The sequence below is a fragment of the Lichenostomus cassidix genome, chromosome 19, assembly GCF_008360975.1.
Source record: "Lichenostomus cassidix isolate B80296 chromosome 19, HeHo_3.0, whole genome shotgun sequence".
Classification (NCBI taxonomy): domain Eukaryota; kingdom Metazoa; phylum Chordata; class Aves; order Passeriformes; family Meliphagidae; genus Lichenostomus; species Lichenostomus cassidix.
The window spans coordinates 7,058,975-7,083,991 of record NC_139499.1 but is presented as its reverse complement, the minus strand read 5'-3'; the positions used below and the strand labels follow the sequence as shown (position 1 = coordinate 7,083,991).

Here is a 25,017-nt window from a genome sequence, read left to right as displayed (position 1 = left end):
GTCAAAGGGTTCTGTTTGTCTTTACCCCAGGAAAAGGAATTTTAGGTTTCTTTCCAGGGCGTTGTTCTACCAGGTGAGGTCTGGTGGACTCAGCATATCAATAGACTGGAAGTAACCTAAAGATAAAGATAAAGATAAAGATAAAGATAAAGATAAAGATAAAGCAAAGATAAAGAGCTATCAGCAGAACATCAGCAGGACATCAGTGGCTATCTAAAACCCCAGAGCACCTCCTGCAAGGGTGAAGACATCCTGGCCTGGAAAGGACTGATAAAAAAACTGAAGAATGAAAAATCTAATTAACATCAGAGGCAAGGAGATTCAGATCCAATGGGAAACTGAATACTGGGAGTTTGCTCAACTTTAAACCAATGAACACTGACCCAATACTTTCCTATGTATTTTTACTGTATAAAATACCTGAGAAATTGGGTAAAAGCTATGTATCATGGAATGATTCTCTCTGCACAGCCGGTCTGTGTGTGTGGATGAGATGATTTCTGTGGCATATCCTGACCAGAACAACATCCAGATAATAAAGTAATGCTTTGACTTTCTAACATTAAAAATGTTGTTGGAGGGGTTTTTTTTGCCCGCAGATTCGGTGGCACCTGGGCTGTGGCTCAGGAGCCACAGCATCCCCCCCAGCCATCACTGACATGTCACTTGTTACTCGCTGAAGACTGAAAGAAGAGTTTAATTTCCCAAAATGTTATTAAAAAACTTGATTCTTCCAAAAGGGATGTTATTGGAAAGATGAAATCTTGCTGCAGACGGTGCAGTTGCTGTAATCTCATGCTTTATCCCAATAAGAAAGCTTTTTGTGTTATATTAATAGTGTTGGGCTTTTCTGCAGTGTGTTCAGAAGAACATTACAAAATGCTGATTAACAACCTTTATTTAAAATTACTCCTAAAAAGTCATTGAAGGTGACTGAACCTTGAAATTTTTTGCTGTATCATTAATAAGCATTGTACCTTGGGAGCCATAAAGATGTCCCTGCTTCTCTTTTTCCTGTCAGAATTAATTAAACCCCCAAAACTTTAATTAGGCCTTTAAAATTCAGTAGCTATACTGGCAAAATTCTTTCATTTAATGTTTCTATTGCTTTTTTCTTGATAATCCTTAACAGACTCCCTATCATTTTAACTATTAATCTCTAGCAGATTTCAGCCATCTTAACAACATATACTAGAGGCTATGCATAAAAAATAGAAATCCAACACTTAATTTAATAAAATATGTTAGACACCAGAATCACTAGGGTTAGGTGAGAAATTAAGATATTTAATGGAGGCACACTAGAACTAGTTGCCAAAAGGGGCTAAGGATGGTTTTCTTCAGTGTTGGTGGCTCTTTGTGAGCTCTGCAAGCGCCAGGCAGGTTTGAAGCCACTGGTGCAGGTATTCAGCTGGAGCAGAGTCCTGCTGCCACTCTGCTGCTTGAGGGACACCTGGAACAAAAAATTCCCAAAAAACCAGCCATAAATACAGCAGGGAAAGTCAAAACCATGAACAGTGTTGCCACAAGAACAGAAGATCATCCCCTCATTAGTTTTCCCCGAGTCCAGAAATTCCAGGAATGGTGATGATTTGAAAAACACACAGCTTTATCGTGACAGTGACCTGTCAAGTGCTAACTTTCTATTATAATTTATCTTGTTTTGTGGTGGATGCCCTGTTGCACAAAGTGCTCTCCTATATTTTAATGCTAAATATTTGATAATTAAAAATGCAATGAGAAAAGTGGTTTTTTTAATCCAAACTTATGTTTGTTTTAAGAGTAATACCCTTCAAAGCTTTAACTAAATGCTATTAAAAGTCACTACAAAACCATGCCATAAAAGTTACTCTGTCCTTAAAGCTGTTGTTTTGTGCAGGTTGTTTTGTGCTCTGTTCTATATTACAGCACACAGATATGGAACATATGGACATTACCTGGTGCTCATTTTAAAGAAATTCCCATAACTGTGAGTTATACCTGCACAGCTCTCTCAGGAAAGGTTCCATCTTAGGAAACCAACCTTTCCTAGGATAGCAGCAGCTTGCCAAAGCTACACTTTTAAAATCTAATTAAACCTGCATCCCTAACTGTAGGAGAAATGAATTCTCTAGGCCTGCTTTGTTCTTTCCAGAGAATTAACTTAATATATATGAGGAGAACACATGAAAACAAGCTATGACTGCCTCAAGTGTTTACTCTTTATCAGCAGGCAGGGTATTGTTGATAAATATCCCCAGCTAAAGTAATAACTCTTGTCCACGTTTGGTTTTTAACAGGCCTCTCAGACTGGTATTAGATCATGAAGAGAGAGATCTCAACAAGAACAAGTAATTTCTTTAGCAGAGATATTGCAAATAGCAATAACAGCCTCTTGACTGCTCTGGCACCAAAAAAAGCCCATGTTCATTAAAGGAGAGAAAGACAGACTGAAAAACAGCTCCTGTCTATGGCCCATGAGTACATTAAGCACTTGGCAGATGGTGTTTACGAAGAGGAGGGTTCAGGCTGTGTGTTCCTGTTTGGAGCTGGGTCAGTCCCTAGGGCAGGGCACAGAGGTCTGAAATAGATTTGCTCGCCAAAAGAACCATCATTCTTCATATGTCTTTACGTATTACTTGCCAAAAGAACCCTCATTCTTCATGCTTATCGGGAGGTTTACAATGAGATCACTTGTTCTGGAAGGTTTCAAAGGTGATCTGCTCCCCTTTCCTGAAGGCAGTGAATTTTGAGTCTAAATTTAACAGGTTGATTTCTATTGACCAAAAAAGACTGCAGATATTTAGGACCCTTTGTCTGTTATTTAATCTATTGTAAAATTAAAGGTAATTTCTGAAGAAAGGCCCTTAAAAGCACTCAGCTGAATGTTGCCATTGACATGGTTTCATTGTTGAGCTGTGCCTGGTAACCTCACAATGAGTTTATGATATTTACCACTGATGAGGTCCAGCACCAGCTCTGCTTGAACTTGCACAGATGAAGCAGTTGGATCAAAGCAATAAATCTGCTGAATCAAATTGTCATCAAGTTTCTGCAATGCAGAGAACAAAAAAATTAGGGTATTTGTGAAAAGCTTACAGAATGAAAGATGTCTGAGAAACATACAGGAAATCTATCGGTAATTAATTATTTCACTGCCATTTCCCCCGTGGCAAATCCCACTGTATCTTCTTGGAGGAGGAAGAACAGAAAATAAACTCAAGAATTTGAATTCTCACCATTTTACACTGACTCCAGCTCTCAATCTCCTCTGAGCCCTTCCAGTCTGGATTCAAAAGCAACAGCACAGCCTTAACTACATCATGTACCAGAGCTGGGGGTTCTGCATGGCTCTTTATTCCAGCAAAGCTCCCAGCATGGAATTTCTGGATACACTGACGCAGCTCCTGCAGCATGAACCGGTGGAACAGAATTCCTGCATGCCTTACATATGCCATGTGTTCTGCCTCTGCAATCAAAAACAAACCTCTCAAGAAGCTGCTCAGAAACATCTGCTACTCAAGACTTACATTTTTGACTTACAGTCTATGTGCTAGATCCCTGAGGGCAACAAGGCTCCTGCTTCACATGTTTGATTTCAGCACAAAGTACCCTGTGAGCCAGAGTTAAAATCTGACCATTCTGTTTAACTCTACTCTGCTAAGCACTGTGACTTGCTTGGGAGTAGTTTATATATGCCAAGGATTTGTATTTGTCTTCCCATACTTGTAGGAAGGGTACTTTAAATATAGTTTTACCGAGATTCCTAATTTCACCCCGAAAACCTATCTCACGTCCGTATGCACAATACCCAGCACGTGTGTTGGTTCTGTTTCCTCTAGAGACCTCCGCAGGATCTCTGAGCAGGCAGCTTGGGTCATCTTTAGCATTTTCTGCAGGTCTTTCTGTTCCTGAGGTGGTAATTTCTTGTGCTGTCCGATGTTGATATCAAATATGCCAAGAGTTTCTCTTGACAGGTCATGGAGAGGCACTGCAATGTGGTGTTCTCCATAGACAGAAGTGAGAGCGACCTCTGAACTGTCTGTGCACTTGAACAGGTAATCTCTGAAATGAAATGTGCTAGGCTTTACCATCCTGGTTTGTTTTGGTGATTTACTTAGCATATGTAAATAAAATGCCATTTGTCTCTTGTTAAAATAAAGGTATTACATTACTAAATCGTAGTTTGTTTCCTTGAACTGAAATCTGCACAGCTCTAAGTATCATTCAAGGCATGTACACAAAGGAAAAAATAGCATTGGGAACACAATATTGCTTAGCCAAGGTGATTGCTGAAAATCATGAGAAATTATCAAAAGTTGCTTTCAAAGCAGTTTGCTGTTTCTAACTGCACTGACGTTTGTTCTAGAGAGTTTTATAAAAAGTAGAAACAGCTGCTGGAACAGCAAATGGCTGTTCAAGCAACTTTAACAAGGATGATACGCTTAAAAGACAAGTCTGCGAGGATCTTGGCAGTGGAAGGAAACAGAGAATTGAAGGAAATGAGGCTAATATGGCCAGGAAAAAATACTGATTATTCTAAAGAGCAAAACAGTTCAGTGTAGGCTGTAATCCTGCAAACCTTGGCAGCTCAGCTGGTAAGCATTAAGTCAGCCTAAAGTCAAAGAGAAAATACTCCTCACCCCTTCACAGTTCAGTGCCATGTGCATATGCACGAGAAGCCTCGATGGTGAGAGAGCTGCAGCCAGACTCTCAGGGCTGCAGCACCAGGGGCTTCATGAAAAGTGGGTCAGCCTTATGCAGCCTGAGTCAAGGAGCAGAGGGCAGCAGTCCCATTGCAGGTGCTGGAGCTTACCTGAGGAGGTTTTCCTCTCTGAGGAGAACAACAGGAGAGCTATGGACTTCCTTTTTTCCTGTATTATCTGTGGTGATCATCTTGCACAAACTGTGGTTCTGTCAAAGAGAAAGGAGAGGTTTAGCTGCATCCAAGAAAGGAACAGATATTTTGAAGCTTGGAGAGGGAGAAAATGTGTTTTTTTTTTTCTTTTAGGAAACTTCTATGTACATACAAGAGCAACGGGATGGTTTAAAGACATCTCCCAACAATGCTTAATTTTATTCCCAGAGATACATGAAGAATGTGCCCTGGACCTCCCTCAGCCAGACTATTTAATCAACCCCAGGCTCCATGCTGAGGAACACCCACAGGCCTAGAGGTTTCCATTCTTTTTCCCATCCTCTTGCAGTCCTTTCTCATGTCATGTTTGTGTCAGTGTGCCTTGACACATGAAAAGCACAGAGGGGAGTGAGTGACCTGGCTATCAGGCAGTTAACAAGGGAACAGTGCCAAGCCTGGAATGACAACAGAACACTGACAACATAAACCATGCTTATCAGAGGAAGCAGCTGAATTATGGCTGCAGCAGATGTCATACAGACTTTGGGATGACATGGGATCAGTCCTAAATATTGCATACACTTTTCATCTTCTTAACTCTCTGGTACATGAAGCGACAAGCTTCCCAGGGCCCAAGTGCCTGCTGAACAACTGGAATATGACCTGCACAGAGCAGGGCTGCCTTTACAAGCTGGCTAATTGGGAACCAGTCACTTCCTGAGCTTTATTTACATCTTGGCTGCTGACATAAGTTCAGAACGAAGAGCTAATACATTAGCTGGAACATTCTCTTGTCCCTATAAAATACCGTAATTTTGACATTTAGAGAATCTCCAAAGAGGAGCATTTCCCTTTGTGGAAGCCCCAGACAGCAAAGCTATGGATGGATGGATGGATGGATGGGTGTGGGGTTTTGCTCTATTGGTTGCTATGCAGCAGTGAGCACTGAAGTAGGAGAATATTCCCTTTTCCTTTGGAGAAAGGGTTATACTAGCAGGTCTCTTGAATTCCTTTATGTGAGAGGGTGAAAAGAATGAAGAGAAGTCTCCTTTACAGAGGGAATCTTCCCTCTCTACCTTTGTAGCCCTTTTGTTGCACAGGCAGGCACAAGAATCTCAGGCAGGCTTCAGTTTTAATGATAAAACCACTGGGAAAACACAGGCAGCTGGAGATGGCACGTCCTCTCTAAAGCAGCCTTTCAGCCCCTGACAAGTACAGACCTTTTCTCTGCAGTACCTTGTCTTTGCCAGGTACCACCAGATACACTGTGACAGTGTGGATGCTGGGTGTTCTGGGATACAGCCAGTCCAGAGCAGTGACAGCCACTTGTAGGACATTTTGCCGCATGCAGATGTGGTGGTAGGCTTTGCTGAATGCATGGGAAACTCCCTGTGAAAGGAGAAACCTCCAAGTGAGCCAGACAATTCCACATGATTTGGGAGAAAAGAGCTGGGGGAATTTTCATGTTGTAACAAATTGCTTTAATCAGAATTTGTAAAGCGGAAAAGTGACTGTGAAATGTCCCTTATCAAATAAAGCTTTGAAGCACTGAGCACCCAGTCACGGCCAAGTCCTTAACCAGACAGAGCTGATTTTTAGTGGACATAGGCAAGTGGACTGGTAAGGTTGGCTTGCTGCGCTCCCTGCTGTCCAGATGATGCAGCCACAGTCAGGCTGATCCCAAAGACCATCCCAAAGAAATCCGGACGGCTGTCACTTACAATTATTCCACCACATAAAAAGTAAGGTTTCACATAATTTTACAGAAATGAAAACAAATATGAGATTGAGAGCTTCAGGAAATAAAAACTGCTATCTTTGGACTTTGCACAAAAGGTCAATTAACTTCCCATTCAGGAGAAGATTAAATAAATTTTTGATGAAGTGATACCTCATAATCAATTTCAGACAAGATTCTAATCAGCAGGATACTGATAAGGTACTCTTCTTACACCACTTTCACCATATACTACATAACAGGACCCACAGATATTTTTTAGTTGTACATCTTACATTTACTCAGAACAAACATGTAAAATTCACAAGTGTTTTGCAGGTCAGAGTAACAAACTGCTTTCTGATGGTGCCTACCTCATAGAAAGTAATCTCATGGGTCAGAAAGATGGATTTCTCACACTGGTCCTGAAGAGTGTCAAGTCCTAGAATGCCAAAAACTCTCCAACGAGCATCACGCAGGGGCAGCACCAGGAATGAACCTTTCCTCTCCTCCACAGGGCGGTCAGTGTTCCAAAAGTGAATATTTCCGTGGAGCTGAACTCTTGGAACATGGATTGGCTGTCCCTGATCAACGGCTGCAAAGCTAAAAAAGAAGCTTATGAGGAGGTTTGTCAGGAGCAGAAAACCTTTAGTGAAACAGTAAATGCTGCAGCTTTGACCTCTCCCTGTTTTTTGATCAGAGAAGGAAGGTGTGAGCTCCATGCCCTGACCACATTTACCACTTGCATCCCATAGGCACTTTTCATCCTTAGGACATTTTAAAAACATCAACTAATGAATGGAATGAAAAGGAATACAGAAGCAAGCAGCAGCTACATTTAATAGGTTAGAACCAAGCAATGTTTAAAGAGACAAATGTGTCTGGTTTTTGGAAATGACAAGTGAAGAAGCATGAAAGCTGTTTATAGCATAAACACTAGGGAAGGAAAGGCATTGTTCTCAAAAATATCCTGTGGATGTAAACTGCTGTAAGGGAATTAATTTTTAAAGAAGAAAATGTAGGCCCAATGCCACAGACATTTGCTAAAGGATGAGATTTATTAGACTGTGAACTAATCTCCCCAAGGAAAGGATTGAAATCCCAAGCAGAGCAGTTCTAAGCAGACCATGCAGAGTATAAGGAATGTATAGGATATTGGATCATTCCACAGCAGTCTCTTGGGAGATTTCCTCTCTGGAGTACTCCATCAACCTCAGTTTCCAGTGCATCCCAAACACTGCCCTGTACATTCCACACAGTTTGAGGAAAAGGAACAGTTATTTGCAGCTTTTCTTACCTTACTCCTTTCATGTCTCTGTGCAGTACCTGGTTTAGGACATAGGGAGCATCGTCTGCAGTACAAGCCACGTAGCGCAGGAGAACCTGTCCCTGCTCTGGGGAGAGCTGGTTCTTTTCCAGAAGGGCAATATATGCACTGATCCTCTTGCTATCCCCATGGGCTTCCATGTCCTAGCAACCAAATGTTTCCCATTACAGGCTGTACATTAGCCACTGGCACTTATTTCATGGACTTAGCACTTGTCTCGTTTTTGCTGAGATGCTGCTCTGGGTCACTGAGTTTGTGTGTCACCAACCCCATGATGTGGCTGTGTCTCTGCTGTGGCTGTGTCTGCCTGGTGCACTCTGTGGTATTTTGATTGGCAAGGAAAACTGATTTCCTTTTTCCTGTTGCTAATGGGGAGGAGTAAATAGAAAAATAATCCCTAACTATAACCTGTGCCTAAGTAAAAGTCCTATGGATTTCTCCTCCAATAGGATATTTCCTTAAGAAAAAAAGCCAAACAAGTGCCAGAGTTGTCATATTTACAAACCTAGACAATATTTTAAGAACACTTTAGCTACCCTGAGAGAAGTTTGGCTTTGAGGAGAGTTTCATTGGTGAGGACAAACAGCGAAAGTTGCAGCTGCAAGTTAAAAATGAAATTATTTCCACTACAAATTAACCATCTTTGTCCCAAACTGACTCTGGTGTGCTTCATTTCAGAAGCTCTAAACCTACAGCTAGGGATCTGAGTCAGCTCTTCCATAAGTGAGACACAAGAGTCCATGAGATTCCTTCTGTACTGGCAGAGCAAGGATGCCTACCTGGGAGAGGGCCTTAAACACTGCTTTGTACATTGGTTCCATGCTTGTTCCGCTGGTCTCAGCCACTTGCTGAATATCCTGCAGCCATTTCCTCCTGGCTGAGCTTTGCAAGCTTTCCGTGTCCCTTTGTTCCACACTTGTGGTCAGGAATCTCACCAAGTTATCAATAGTTTCATCCTCATTGTCAGTGAACTCAGAAGCAATTAACTCAAGGAAAGTCTGGAATGCCTTTGGGGATAGCTTTCCCACTCTACTGAGCTGTGGGTATCGGGAGCAAAGGTGTTTCTTTGCTAGAAGAAAAAAATAGAAAATAAGGCAGGGTAAATCTAGTTGATTAATCAGTTTTGCAAAATATGAATTGAGACCTAAACTGGCTTTGGGTCCATCATTCTAGGTTTCTTTCAGCTAACTCCTAAATGGAAGTTGTGTCAATGGTAATCTCCAGTTTCCAGACTGGATGCAACCTTTTTTCCAGATGCCTGCTTTCCCTCCTATGAGAAAGAACCCCGCACAGCCCTGGTTTCCCTCCAGGGGTTGGTTAACTCCGCAGCCAGTCTGTCAAGATCTGTCCCAGCGCTGTGCAGGCTCTGCCCAGCCCCGGCTCTGGGCTCACGGGGGTGCTCTTGCACAGCCTGAGGAACGCGCAGGCTGCCTGGCATTCACGGTATCTCTGTGACTGACACTTCCATAATTTCTTCTGCATCCTGTTTTCAATTCCTGTTGGACCTGAAGATGTCCATGCTCGTGACAGGGGATTGGACTAGGTGACCTTTACAGGTGCCTTCCAATCCAAATCATTCTATTCTCATTATCATTGATTTTAGCTGTAGAAGTAGCAAGTACTAACTGGCCCCAATGATGGTAGAGCTGACTATTAATGCTGTCGTATCCAGTGCATCATCTAAAGAACATTCAGTATTCTAATTTAATTTCTGATTTTCTGACAGGACTAGGATGGAGAATGTTTTGATGGTATTAAATGTTTGGATTTTCACCTCCACTTCCTCTTCTCTTTGAAGAAAGGGATGAAGAAAGAAACACACATTAAATTTAATGATCACTTCCTTCACTACTGAGCCACAGCATAATGAATTATTTTCCCCATTATATCTAATGTTATACTTTTCCCGTGCAAGGCAAATCAAATAACTCTACTCACTTTTTACTCTGTGTTTCCAGGAGAAGTGCAATGTCTGTGAACCCTTCCCCCAAACCTGCTTGTTCCACACCCTTGAGAGGTTAGGTTGAGGCTGCTAGAAATAGTTTTATGTTGCTGGTAGGTGGTATTGATTTTACTGTGCTCCCTTTCTATTTATTTGTCCTTTAGTTTATGAGCCCTTCATGGAAGGGACTGTGTCCTTCCATATTTCCATGGTATGTTCTGGCATGCTTTGAATACAAGAGAGCAGTAAACTAACAGTTTCTCCTGGCTGGACAGCCTGGAGATGATTAACTGTGACATGCTGGTGTGCTCCCCACCCCACCAGCTGCCTCCGGTGAGCTAAAGGATAAAGAGATTTTGGTGGTTGCCAAAGTGAGCCATTTTTAGTGATTTGCAGCAGAACAAGCAGCATGAAGACGAGCATGGAGATGAAAAAAACAGTCCTCTCCACCCAAGCACACATGCAGACATGTTCTTAATTGCTAATACAGTGTTTCAGAGCACCTTATGCCCACATGTTAATATGCATGAGGCTGCCAGACAGGTTCAGGTGAACCTGCAGCACTTCTGCTGGACCCAAGTCTATTCTATCAAGGACCAAATTTGCTAAGTTTATTCAGTGAAATAACCCAACAGAGAAGTGAGACTGGGAGTTGCTCTGTAATTCATGAGAGCTGTGCGACAGTGTGGATAACTACAGGCTATTTGAGACCCATAAGGAAAGCTGTTCTCTCCTATGAGGTACATTCCTGCAGGAAGCACAGTATAATATATCTATTAAAAATAGCTGGATAACACAGATGGACTAGACTAGAAGTGCAAAAGTGTCCTCAGGCTTTATGTGTGTTTTTTCACTGCCATATCACATATATACATTGCATGTTACAGCTGAAATAATTTTTCAACACATCCCAGTGTCATGAAAACATTGGGCTACTTCTCTGCCTGGGAATCTTGCACAGGAGGAGGGGATGGAGCAATGCATTAACAAGTAGGTCTGGGTAACTGTTCTTTTCCATTTTACACCTCATACTGTGTATGCTTATGACTGCTTGCAAAACCAAACTAGTGCTTGCAACAACCTCATTAGCCCTGTCAGTGAATGGTTGAAGGCCTCCCGTGTTGTTGTCACAGAGTAGAGATGTCTCCTTACCCTTCTTTAAGGCCACTTTTCCCATGCCTCCCTCAAATGAGCTCAGAGCAGCAATCACCTCTTCCAGGTCCAGAGACCCACATGCATTGCTGTCCCACTTTTCAAAAAGAGCCTCCAAAAGCTGTTTCCTTTGGGCCATGTGAGACATGTGGTGAATCTGCAACAGAGGAACAGTTGATGTTTGGTAACTCCTTTGCCACAGATGCTGATTTGGTAACTGCTGGACACTGATGGTGGACATACACTACACTGGTGTGCAAATCACATCATTCCTATAGGCCAGACCAAATCTGTACATACATGACTCAGACCTGGAGATGAATCATGAAACCTGGGAGATACTTAGAAACACTAAACACAGGTGACAGTTCAGTTTACCAGGCACAGCAGAGTTATTTCACAGTGAACAAATGAAGCCTGTGCTGGATTTAAGGTGAGGTCAGCTCAGGTAAGTGCAAGTTTCCCAGAATACAAATGTCTCCCCAGCAAGAACTAACCACAGCCTTGTCAGTGACAGCCAGAGATGTGACAGTTCATATTTCTGTACACTGTTATTCTGCCTGTGCTGCCCCGAAGTGTGTAGGCTCCAAGCAAATACATGTTACCATTTGTCCTCTACACTCAGCGTAGAGGCATAACTGGCTGGAGTGGAATTCTCTCAAAGGCCAAAATACTGGCAGTGTGTGCTGTGTTCAGTGAGGACTGTGGAGCCGTCAGATCCAATATCTCATCCAAATTAGGTCAGCAGCACAGAGAGAAACCAGAAAGAGGTCTGAGGAAAACGCAGCTAGAAAAATGCACCACAAAACAGATCTGAAGTGATATGAGGCACCCTGATGCTGGGCATGAGGAAGAGGCATATGGTTTTTTAACACATGACAAGAACACCTTGTAACTTAAACATAAAGAAGACTGTGCGCATTCACATCCAGCCATGCACATAGCAAACCCAAACACACTTGTTTTAAAATCCTCCCCAAACATCCACAACCTCCTGTGTACATGCCAATGCAGTAGGTTAGAGATGAGGCTCTTGGCTATTATAAAGGTGAATAAGCAGAATGGAATGTTTTGGGCTCTTTCTCAATTAACTATCAACTGTTGTCTCACTGAGTCCGGCTCTAGGACAGACAGACAACCTCTTACAGGATGAGTCTGTCAGCTTCCAGAGCTGAGGGCTAGGGAGGGCTTTGTTTTCATCAGTATGAAAACAAAGGGGTAAAAGGTCTCCTGAAGAAATAGAGGATGCAAGGCTGAAAAGTGGAGAGCTCTGCCAGCATGAGATTAACAGTTGACTTTGTTAAGTGTCTTTAGGCATTTGCTTGGTTTTTGTTTGCACATGGGATCAGCAAAACTTATCAATATTTACTTTTTCTAGTTGTTTCATTTTTTCCTCTTCTGTCTGTTTGTATTCTTTTTTGATAAATGCAGTAAGCCTCTTCAAAGTAGGCAGAGGAACATCTTCACCAACAAAATTGTCCATGAGCTGTACAAAATGTGGCAGGGTGATGCAGCTTGCAGCAAAGGAATTCTTAGAATCCTGAAGGTTCTGAATCCCTGCCACACTGGGACCTGAGTCTGAAAGGCAGAAAGCACAGTGTGTCACAGGAAGCCAAATGTTGCCCTAAAGCCAACCACATGGCAGCTATCAACACAGTCCTCAATCCTGCACTTCCTATCCAGGGAAATTACGGCTGAATACAGACTGACTCCATGCTGAGTAGAGGCCTTAATCTGCTTATACTGTTGTAATAGTAGCTCTTCAGATCCAGTCTGGCATGGATGCCATTGTACAGCCAGGTCAAACCCTGACTACAGGTGAGCTGGAATTGCTGTTACTCAGCAGGGGGCTGTCTGAGACAAAGACCTCATTGAGGAACTGCATATCCCAAACAAACAGGATGCACATCCAGGGACTGACTGAATGACAGAGTAGTGCTGTGCACTGGAAGTTACCACAGAAAGCTGTAGGTACCAGGGAGCTGTACCATCAGCTTTACAACCCTTTATGCAATAAGTCTGTCACTAAATTGTTCAGACAATGTAGACCCAGTCCTTTCAGTGTTCTAAACTGTGAGACATGTGTTCACAGAGTGCTAGCAAGGAGGTTTGCCCTTCTAGGATGTTTAAGAAAATACCTCTTTGAAACACACAGTTGTCTGATCACAGCCTTCCTAGAATAAGGGCCTTTGTAGACAATGAAGTGTGATCATCCTTTGGAAACTCAGTGAGAGATTAAAATAAAAGGTCCCTGCTAGATGATAGCACATCTCTCTATAGGCAGTTACAGCCTGAAAACTATTTAAGTAATTTCTAGATTTAATGTGCTGAGTTCCTGTCTTGCTATAGTAATATTACAGAGTGAAACAGAACATAAAGTTTCTCCTTATTATAAAAATGCTGCTGCTTCACAAAGTCCCTACTTGAATTAAAGTGTCTGCTCAGTGCCTTGAATATAGATCATCAGCTAAGTGACTCACCTGCCATCCTGTGAGAGGAATAAGCTCTGGCAAAAAACACCATGCTGAGAAGCTAGCAAAGCTTATGGTCTTCTCTACTCAGAAGTCACTCATATGGTTTTGAAATGGATTTAAAACACTCTATAGTTAAACTAGTCCAAATATATACATTGAAATATTAAGGGCTGTCAGAACAAAGGAGAACACTTTTACCTTTACCCTGGTCATTTAGAAGGTCCTTATCCTGCACATCCTTGTCTGATCCTGGGAGAGCTTCATCCTGTCTGTCTGCAGTCCCAGGCTCAGCTTCACTCATGCTTGTTTTTTCATCAACTCCTTCTGTAACACTGGTGCTTATGCTATCAGTTCCTTCTAGATTTCCCAAAATCTCTCCCTCACAAACTTCCTGGTCAGCAAGGCCTCCCCAGAAACCCATAAGATCAATATCTTCCAGCTGAATTATTGGCCCTAAAATAGAAAAAATATCGGTGATCTGATTGTTTGCATTGGTTTTATGTTCCCTAGTATTGCATAAGAAAGTTTAAAGAAAAAATGTTTTGCCAAGCAAATGCAAACTACCAGAAAGTATCTTCTGCCAACACACATCTCAGGAACACAAAACTTCAGAATAATGTCTTTGCCTGCAGAGATCTGCACTTCTGGCTATATATTACACCTCTTTTCTTTTGAAAGAAATATTTCATCATTCTCTACACTAAGAAATAGAGATGTAATTCGCCTTGCATTTGATCTCAGCAATTAATTAATGTCCAATATCTTTAAAATATTTTACTTTCATGCAGATGATTCCCTGCATTTTTTCTTTATCTTTCTGTGTGCCTGGAGGTATTTTAGTGCAAACACAAAATTAACTTCTAATACTGCCCAGTAAGAAAGAAGAATTGCTTCAGAAACAGTCTCTCTTTAATTCAATTTCCCAAAAAGTACTTCAGAATTTTGCAGGAAGGAAAACCTTTGGATGCTGAAACATTTCTGAACATTGCATCACAGTTTGCAAAACATGTTTGCAAATTATGGTGTATAGGTCACAGCATTAATTTGGGCCCATTCTGGGGCTCTGTTCAGTTCTGTTAACACTTATAAAACATATCTGAACCATCCAACCTTGTGTGGACTCCCACTGTTTCAACCACAACTGAAACATCCCATGTGCTCACACTCTCTGGGGTTCCAGAATTTCCCCTTGCCAGTCACAAGGCTTCTGTCATAGAAGTCTCTCAGCAGGGCCAGTATTTTTTCTCTATCCAAGACACCAACCTAGACAAAAAGATTACAATTATTGGGTTTTTCTTGTGGCTCTTGTGACTTACATCAACATTTGCAGCATTACAAGGGCAGCATTAGCCAAAAATTACCTGTGACTGATAATTATCCATTACCAGAAAATCACTACAAATTTCAAAGAAGTTAATTTATTTCACAGAGGCAAAAATTCTACTCTGGGCTGAGCTGGAACTCCCCACACATCTTACTTTGCAGGCTCTTCCTCTTCCGTGTCCTTGACAAATTACAGTGAGATAATTGTAACTGTTCTGCCAAAAGAGATCTTCGTGTAAAGATCAAAGCTTCAACATTTCATGCTCTCAGGACAGATATTGATTGCCTGACAGTACCATGGAAGAATTTTCATATATTATGGGCTGTGCTGTGTTACCTTAGTGACTGCTCATTGTAGTTTGGTTTTGTGCCCCATCATGTCCTTTGAAGTGTGATGTATTGGCAACTGCCTGGAAACATAATTAGTCCAAAACTCTGAGCTATTATGACAACCTCCTAATTTCCTTTAAAAATTCACAGACATTTGACCACAGAGGTGAGAGGTATCAGCAGTTGCAGTGCAGAGGAAGGTGCAGAGTTTATTAAATCCTTGTTGCTGAGGGTGAGTGTACACAGACGATAAACCCAGGAAAAGGCAATGAAATGGGTCATTTCCAATCAGGAAATTGTGGGGTTTAAAAAGTAAAGCAAACCTAAACGATTGCAACTTTTCCATTTTATGATGTATTCCTGTTGTCATTATTTAAGTCCTGCCACCTTTGTAATCTCCTTCCCATTAGTAAAATAAAGTAAATTAGGAAACAGATTTACTTAAGTTCATTATTTGTCGTGAGTAGCTTTCCATTTGAATTATTGATTTCCTTTTCACATTTTGTTCTTAGATTAAAAACTGCAAAATGTAAAATTCACCAGGCTTTTAATTACTTGAGAACTTTGCCTGCCCTTAGACTAAAGAAATAAAGGAAGAACTTTGCTGTTCTTTTCGGAAAATTAGCTCAAGATGACTGCATTGTTTATAACCTGAAACTGTAATGAATGGCACCAATAGTTAAAAACAGAGGATTTGGGAACTCAGAGATACACATCTCACCTACTGGTGAAGTTAATGCTGGAACTAAGTGAACACATTTGCTGGTACTGCAGCACCTTCCTTTACAGGCAACTGCAAGGTTTTTTGCCAATTCTGAAGAAAGGAACAGAACTGAAATGTAAGAAGCCATCTGGTCCAACTTTAGTGTTTCAGAGTCTGGTAACTTAATTCCTGCTGTTAAAAAAAATGCTGGAAATTAGGGTTGAATTTCAGCCATGGGTGGGTTTGGAGCAACAAATGTCATCACAGAATTCTGTCCCTAAACTTACAAGATGTAGGTCCTGATTCCCAGTATCTTCTGACATTAACATACAAATACCTTGCACACCCCTGTGCAAACATTTCTTCTTGCTGTTTGTCTTTCAGTTGAATGTATCAGATCAGGTTCTGATCCGTTTAGGAGATGCACAGACACAGAACATGTTTTTGAAGATGTTACCAGATCACTGCGAAATATTTGGATTCTCCATTCAGTATTTCCATTACACACACTTAATTTTCCATTCAAATTTCCTCAGCTGTTACTTGTCACAATCATTTGCTGGTTGCCTTGAACTTTGCAGTACTAATGCATAATTTTACTTTATTAAAAAGGGAATCAATGAATGAAGTATTATTAAAAAGAAAATAAGGATGCTGTTCTGGGATTCGGTTACTTTTTTGTCCTTTTAAAATAATATAACTGGAGGATTTAGATAACTCGAATTCTTGAAGAGTTTTTTGTTATTTGGATCCAATAATTTTATTTTATATAAAATATATAAATATATAAAATAGGTAAAATAGCTGAAATTGTCAAATATTAATAAGGATTTATTTACTTATTTAAACATTTACAATTTACACAGATTTGCCATTTTAGCAGAGGTCCCTGTTATTTCAGGACACTTTTCCTTACAGCTTACCCTGGGAGGAACACATCACAGCCCAGCCATCTACAGAGAGAGGAGCACTACAAGAAACCATTTCCAACTCCTCTCCCCAGCTGTGCTATTTTTCTGAGTTCCTAAATTTAGTAGAAAAGGTGACTTTTCTTTGCACTTGGTGTGTGACTGGGGAGGCTGATGACAGATTCCTGCCCACCTGCCCTTCGTGCTGCACCTTGTGAGCAGGACAGGTACAGCCTCCCCCTCCACAACAGGGAGCCATCTGTGTTTGCACAGCCTCCCAAAACTCGGGGCAGCTTCAGTGCCCAGGGAATTGAAACACGTTGACCTCATTTTTTTGTCACCTAGATATTGGCAGGTGATGATTCTCAGCTGTTTTCAGCAATGTTCTGTGACCTATGAGTAATTCCTTTGGCAACACAGACTAAACCAGACTTGCCATTTAATCAGGGATAGGTCAGTGTTTAACCACTTGATTGTTTTTCTGGAAATGTGATGTGTGTATCCTGAACCCTACAAAGAGCTTGTTAGTGAGCAAGAGGGAAGAACAGACGCTCAGAAAAGGTCATGAGAAAGCAGACTTTGTTGTTGCTGTACTGCAAGAAAGATAATCAGGAGTGTCTCAGACTTCATTAGCTTGAAAACTAATCTCTGGCTCAATTCAATTTCATTTAAAAATCCCGGGTTTGAAGCATCTCTCGAAATTAATGTGTAGTTATAAAAGAAACTGATAAAAGTGAACACAGAGACAATAAGCATAAAATTCACAGAACCATTGCCTTTGGGGGCCTTATAGCAGTGATCCAACTGTGTTCTGGGATTGTCTTGGGAAGTTTCTGCTCCAGTGTATAGTCCAGGCTGTCCTCACTGAGCTGCCATCCTTCTGGATGCATGCATTTGAAATCATAATAATGATCATGTGGATACCTTCTAATTTGACTGTAATTTAAACACTGCTTTCTCAGCTCCCTGGCCCTAATTGCAGCTCATTGAGGCAGCCAGCCACACTCACCATGCAGACTGGAATAACTGCCTGCTACCAAACAAATGGAAATTAGGAACTTAAACAACTGCTTTGCTGTGCTTTGCAGAATGGGTTCTACAGGTAATGGATCACATTCAAGTGGTACAAGTCCTTGGGTTACTTTGCATTTTTATCTCCCCTGTGGGTACAGTAGAACTTTACAAAAGAAACCAGGCCAAGTTTAAAAGAGCTGCGTGGCCCACACGACACTTTAGTGAACTCAATTTGCAGGGCAAGGCTACCTCAGAGCCTGGAAACCACAGCTCTGTGCTCTGATCAGTTTTTTTCAGCAGCAGTGGCGTCACTGCTGATAGCTGCTCACTCCTGTTGTGTTAGTATTTTTGGCTCTTTGCCTCTGAGATTCCACTGGGATTAGTAGCATGGACATGGTGATTACTGCCACAGAAATAATAGGAAGAAAGTCACATTAAGACATGAAAGGAAAGAAGGGATCCTCTGGAAATGCGTGGCAAAGACACGACTCAGGTTTATACATCACTGTAGCCAGGAGGATCCATCACAGCCCTTCTTGACAGAGCCTTAGGAAAGTGAAATGTCTCCTCGCTGGGAAGCAGACACATTTCTTCCCTCATCCCTGAAACAGCAGCTTGCCTGCTACTCTCTAAAACACACTATTGGTGTTGAAACGAGCTCTGTAATTCCTTTCTCCTGGCAGTAATGACACTATTAGCATGACATTGTAGAGCACAGTTCACTCTGGGTAGGCGCTGCAAGCATCACTGAAGGAATGCTGGGTGGAATATATAATTTATATAGGGAAGAAAACTAAGATTAGGGCAACTGCTTGCTCTGCAGTAGCCAGCAACTGGCAAACTGAGGCTGCTCATAACAACTACCATGCTTTTGGGATGAAGCCCAAGTTTTTAGCAATAGTTTATGCCATTGATTCTTCTGTTCCTACTATTTAGTGGTTTTCTAATAAGTCTAGCACTTTTTTGTTTGCTTTTTAATGGGGATGCAGGTGTACTGAGAGGATGATAGATAGAGTTTAGAGCTGCTGAAAACCAAATTATGGCTTTTGAGTTTCATTTCCAGCTGTGTAACTGACTTACTGTATTTTAATTTCCTGTCCATAAACTGTGGCTGAAGTTCATGGTACTGTTCTCAGAGAAGCTGTAAAGGTGGATTATTTTGCATTTTAAATTTTAACTATGAGATATATTGATAGAAGCCTTTAAGACCTATAAAGCAACATAATTAATGCAAGATATGTAATTATTGAAGTAATATGCACATTTGTAAAAGTCAATCTACATCAGATTATCTTTGCTGAAATGTGGCTGAATAGATAAATGAGCAGTCAAATATTCTGAGTGTGCTGTGGAAACAGGTAATTTTTTAGAATTAAAGTCCATGGTTAATTTCTTCTCCAGAATCATCAAACTTCAGGCTCAAGTCATCAGTTTAGGTAATTCAGCTCCTAATTAGCCATCAGTTAAGAGGCTAGTGAATGTTTCTGTGTCCAAGAACTATGAATTTGATGATAGTCCAGCATCTATTATTCTCTAAAATACTGCTGACTAAGCACAAAGAGAGTATCTAGAGTTGAGAAAAAGAAAAAGCAAGCAGTGACCCAGAGAAATACCAAACTGGAAGTATGCCCACATTAGGCTCAGAGCTGCTTTGCCTACCTTTTCATAATCACAATATTGGAAGACGGCAATAAAAATTTCCCTCTGTGAATCATGTTTTGTTGCTTCTTGGAAGTCCTCAGCACACTGACAGAGATATTCCATGATTTCTTGGAACTGGTCACTTGAAACATGTTCAGTGTAGGAAAGGACAAACTATGGAGAGAAAGCAGTAGTGGACATGGTTAGTTTCCTTCAAGCATTTTCACCTTTAGCTGAACTCCTAAAAATCTATTGTGTGCAATGAAATATTTAAGAATTTGTAATTTAATCTGCCAACATAACACAGACTTGGTGCCTACTTCATTCTTCCCTTCAGAACAAACAATATTCTCCAAACAAGCTTGGAACACTGCAGAAATGCATCCTGAACAGTTCCTTTCCTGGTCCAGAGGTCACTTATCAGGCTCAGTGGTTCAGAGATGCTGGATCACATCCCTCCTATGAAATATTGTGGCTTAAGCTCAATTTTCTTGTGGAGGATTTAAGTTCTCCACGGTTTGCTGCAGTACTTAGTATTCCTGACTTTACTCCCAAGGAGGCCTTTTGAGCCATTACATTTTGCAGAACTGACAGTCACTCAACTCTCAAATGCCACAAAAGAGCATTGCCTACAATTTCAGTGTTTAGAGGACCAGTTGGACACAATAAAAAACTGAAAGATCCTTTTGAAAATGAGGCTGCTGTCACCTAAGTCCTCTGACACTGGGAATACTACTGACTTGAGATTGATTTTACGTTCCAGCCTTAGAGACGCTTTAACACTTTGGATTTATAGCCATGTGGCTTTTATGAGCAAAAGCAATATGGTTCTAAAAATGTGGTGTGCATGACATAAATAATAATGGCCATCAGAACAAACCACAATCCCAGAGCCTGTGCTGAATTATTATAGCAGGTTTCTGGAGCCAACCACACTAACAGGGAGCCCATAGAGTTAAAAGGAGGAATTTCCAAACCACAAAACGTTTCCCATTATCCCATTTTTAGAGTATGGATACCTGACATAAGTGCTAAAACATCTTGGACTTGTTGAAATGCCACACAGGCATTAACCAGCTGAAATATTAATATATGTTATTATTATTCATGTCTGTATTGCAGAATTTCCAAATATATGGGACAAGTAGAAAGAGAGAAAGAGCAGAAAAAAAAGCAATGGCCTGAGGGGTGGCTGGTAGGAAAGCAGAGCTCCTAATGCAATGTAAGTTTTTTCTTCATTCCAGCGTAAAAAGAGAATGTAGGTTGGAGATAAGGTTGCATATCTGGGGCTATGAGTATCCACAAGCTTCTTGGGGTTATTATAACCTGGAGCCCTGTGACAGAGTGTCGCTGTTGAGCCGCTAGCAGAGAGAAGAATCCAGTTCTCAGTGGCAAGAAGGAAAAGGCCTTTATTGTTTTGATTTCATCATATATAGAGAGTTTTCAAAAGTCACCCAGATTGGTCAGTCAAAAACCTCCCCCTAGGCCTGATTGGCCAGGTCTGCACCGTCCAAGTCTTGGGACACTGTTTTTAATAACATCCAAACCTTATCTTTATTTATAAAACACAAAAGGATTTCTCATGGGAAAGACCTGTGCTAGCCACAACAGAGGAACCTTAAAGGCTGTTGGGATGAGGCAGGTTGGACAAACAGCTTGTTGTTTTGGATGTCACCTTGATGACACATCTAAAGGCTCCTGCACTAATACTGTTGTCTAGCAGCTTCACAGGACACTGTTTACAAGCGCCATGTGGGCAGGAAGCACCCTCACAGTCTTAAGCTTTTCTTAGCTGATGTGTAAATGACTGTACACATAATTAACATATATTTATTTGTTATTAACCAAGAGATTTTGACACCTCCCCAAAGAAAGCTGGCACACCTCTTTCTTGCTATCCAGAGACCTTGGTGTAGTTTGTGAACACATTATCATCAAGAACAATGGATCTGTGCTTCTTGTTCCTACTGATCTCACTAGAAATTGAGAAAGCCACATGCAATCATGGAAAATAATCTCACCTTTAAAGCCTGATTCTGACCCTGCAAAGGCAATGTGAGCATTTCCCTTGGTGTCAATAGCTTTGTCCCAGACTGCTGGGGGTTCTGTATGTTAAAGCACAAAGCCTGTGAAAGAAACTATTAAGGGCTGCTCTCTGCTATTTAAATGCTTTTCATATAAAAGGCCTCACGAGGTTGTCACTAAGAATGTAAAAATATAACAGCCACTGTTCTGCATTTCTGAAAAAACAACCCCCAAACCCCAACAACAATGATGTGTGAGGTCTCTCTGCTGAGTTTCTAACAGCCTTTAAGCAACCCAAAGCTACACTGAATTCAAGGAAGAAAAAGATATTCTATTTAATTTTAAGGTCCATTAAAAGCAATGCTTTCCACCTGGGAAAGAGCCATGACCAGCGTGGAGAAAGAACTTTTTTCTGGGTTCAGTGGATGATGGAAATGGGTGAACAAAGGTAAATTGTAGCTGAGGATTAGAAGCAGCCCCATCACATCCCAAGGGAAGTGATGAAAGCCTCATCATTTGATTCAATTAAAACTGGACTGGAAAAAGCATCAGAGAATATGTTCTGGGAGAACATTCCTGGCAAATCAGACAGCCTGACAATCCATGTCTCTTGTGCTTCTGATCTCTGTTGTCATATCTTTAATTGAGTTAAAATAAAGAGTACACAAACTATATTTTAAACAGTTTTCTAATGCTAATGGAGCATGAATTCATTCAGTGATTATATATATGTACCACAGGGGTTATGGACTGATGCTTCATTGCAGTGACAAAAGCAATTCTCTGGGCTCTCATTATCCACAATAGTCTTCTTAATTAGATGCAATAATTCTGAGGTTAAATTCAAAAATATCTCATTTCATGCTTAGAAAAACCTTCAACAAGTTACCATAAAAATGCATCTTTGTGCAAAATACCAAACATGTGAGTCTCCTGAGAGGGAAGAAGGCACAAAAATCACACATGTTTGCTTGGAATTAGTCTCTGAACAGCTGCTTTATACTCTGGTTTTAATTATTATAACAGCACCCACTAGCACTGCTGCAATGAGGATCTGCCATTATTCCTATTCTAAACACCCCTTTTCACAGGTTTAATTACCCAGCCATAAAATCCAGCTCTGTTGCAGGTAGAAATGGTTGGTAAAGCCTTGGCTTGGACAGTTTTCAATAAATATAGTTTGAATCAATTTGGTTGTTTTCAGCTTGAGGAACAGCAGAGTAATGGGGTGAAACTTCCAACTACATTTATGATTTTGATGAGTTAAAACCATGCTTCTGATGTTTCCCAATGACAGCTTTTGAGTTTAAAACTACTTGGTTATGCTTCACCAATATTTATGAGACTTGTTGCAGTTTGTTTATGGTTCAGACCAGTGATAGTGCAGGGCAAAAGTGGTAAAGCTTCTCATCCTAGTTCCTCATGGTTTGGTTCTTCTCTGGTTAATGGAACTTAGTCAGAAATAACAATACTGTGAACATGTTTCTAATTACCTCAGGCTAATGGCTATAGTGGGACACCAAACCTCCTGTGAGCAGCCAAGCAAAGTCTGAATTCACAAGTGATTCAGGGCTTTGACATTCTAGAAAGGGATGTGGAGGGGTGTCCTAAAAACCTGACTAACTTCCCAAAGAGCAGCACAGGCTGCAGCTCTGAGGAAAGCAAAACATTCCAGCTGGCCAGGATGGAAGTTTTGTGACAGCAGAGTATGGAAGACAGAATTGAAATGTCCAGTTACCTGGACAATTACTAGTTACCTGGGATGCTGGAGAAAGAAAGCCCTTCGCTTACTTCTCTGGGCTGTCACCAGGGAAAATGCTGATACTTTGTGATAAACACCCCATTCTGAACCAGATGCTCTTATTTCATTTCTCACCTTTGTGAACTTATTTAGTCCTACTGTTTTTTCCAATGTGTTTAAGATTTTCAGCTTCCTTTCATGGGTTGCTAGTAAAAAAATGAAGGGATATTGGTTTAGAAAGCAACAGTTGGGATTTTGCATATTGTACACATATTTTTGTACATCGTGCTGTTACATTAACTTTTTTCTCATGTTGGATGACATTTATTTGAGGTTATCCCACAGTAGCTGAAGCATCTGATTATACAGAGACCATCTAAATCTGCTTGCATTTCTCTTGCTGAGAATCTGCATTTAGCTATTCAGAACTGTAGAGTCATATTTATTCTTGACATAAGTTGGTGCAAATTGCCGTGATTTTAACAGTACTTACAACTAATTATGTGAGGGAGGAAATGATTTTTCATTTAACAAACAGATAAAACTGCCTTAGAAGTCTGGTGACATGGATTCTGCTTTGCAAAAGTGGAATCTGAAAATCATAGTAATTTTCTCAAGAATATGGGAATATTTTTACTGATGATGATATTCAAAAGTATGTTTTGGTCAGCTTCTGGATTGCTATAATGGAACTTAGAAGAGCCATCAAACATCTATATAGGTTTCTGAACGAGTTCTTTGAGCACAGACATGCTATTTCTTTGGGCATTATTTTTCTCTTCTTTCTTCTAAATATATCAGGAGTAATGAGAAAATTCATCATAGAATGCATTTATCTCTTGCTGGTTAAGACATTTCTAAACTGTACATTATCTTTATTAAACTATAAAACAGTGTGTAATGTTCCGTTAATGTATATTGAACACTATTAAATGAAATAAATTAAGAAATGGAGCCTCTTAGTGAAATAGTACACAGAGCACCCTCAGCATCTGGAGACCAAATATCTGGGCAGGAAATTCCTTCCCAATCTCATGTCCCAGGGTGTGTTTGCTCTGGAGAACCACAGCTCCACAGCAGGAACATAGGGGCTGTGTTTGGCAGTTACACAATGTCCTACCAATATTGGATGATTACTCAGAGGAACAATTCTGTAATACAGACAGGGCTGAGCAAGGGTGAGCTCCAGGCAGAGGTGACTCCAGCAGCAAGCAGAAACACTCTCTGGAGTGCCCTGTTTATCATCCCAAATCAGCAAAGGCACATTTGTTATCACTGATGATCATTACAGGCTCTTGATGCAAAGGGCTGGCAGCAGGCTTGTGTTGCCAGTTCAGTGTTCCTGGCTCTATTCAATTATCATCATCTGGGGAGGTCAAGTGTGAGCTATATAAAGTGGACAGGAATTATGGAAATCTTTCTGAGCTGAGTGCTCTGGTACAGAGGCCCTGGGCTGTGTGTCACTGGATGCATGGGACTGGCCAAGTGAATGGCTCTGTGAGATGGGCTATTGGCTGGAGCATTAGGTAAACCTCAGCATTTCCCCTGAAACCATAACAGGTCATAACTTAACACTGTCAGACTTTAATTTTGTTGATCCTGCCTTGTTCCATACCTCCCAGTATGCCAGTATTTCCAAGACCTCCCATGAGACAAACACTGATGTGGCAGGTGAAGGAGGTGGTTGGTAGAGCGATTCTTAAAAATAGCAATAAGCACATGGCAATATTTGGCTAATAAATGATGCAAGTGGAAAGGACCTGCATCTGGTCTTTCTACCTCCCTGAAAGGTTTTTCCAACTTTTTTCTATACTTTTCATGATCATAGTAATGAATTACATGGTGATTTTCAATCTATCTAAAGATGTGTGGTTCATACCCTG

The 25,017-nt window shown here is 40.9% G+C and overlaps 1 protein-coding gene across 1 annotated transcript; it reads right to left on the bottom strand.

The window, feature by feature from the left end:
* Nucleotides 1-880: 880 nt before the first annotated feature.
* On the bottom strand, nt 881-23,336 carry LOC146429167 (EF-hand calcium-binding domain-containing protein 5-like). Its single transcript, XM_085078368.1, has 15 exons — nt 23,270-23,336; nt 19,387-19,542; nt 14,613-14,712; nt 13,648-13,902; nt 12,345-12,553; nt 10,976-11,132; nt 8,661-8,950; nt 7,852-8,024; nt 6,929-7,157; nt 6,074-6,226; nt 4,796-4,893; nt 3,791-4,044; nt 3,219-3,448; nt 2,935-3,031; nt 881-1,453 (listed from the first exon to the last, which is right to left on the bottom strand). The coding sequence occupies exons 2-15, from the start codon at nt 19,489-19,491 to the stop codon at nt 1,341-1,343; spliced, it is 2,463 nt and encodes an 820-aa protein (XP_084934494.1). The 5' UTR covers nt 19,492-19,542; nt 23,270-23,336; the 3' UTR covers nt 881-1,340.
* Between the last annotated feature and the right edge of the window lie 1,681 nt (nt 23,337-25,017).

What these genes read in the sequence shown, in the direction of transcription:
- LOC146429167 (XM_085078368.1), bottom strand. Translation starts at nt 19,491, where the DNA reads ATGGAATATCTCTGTCAGTGTGCTGAGGACTTCCAAGAAGCAACAAAA. An exon ending in ATTCTGGAACCCCAGAGAGT is followed by an intron (nt 13,903 to 14,612) that starts GTGAGCACATGG and finishes TTTCTATTTTAG; the next exon opens with GGCCAATAATTCAGCTGGAA. An exon ending in AAAAGTGGCCTTAAAGAAGG is followed by an intron (nt 8,951 to 10,975) that starts GTAAGGAGACAT and finishes TTTTTCTTCTAG; the next exon opens with CAAAGAAACACCTTTGCTCC.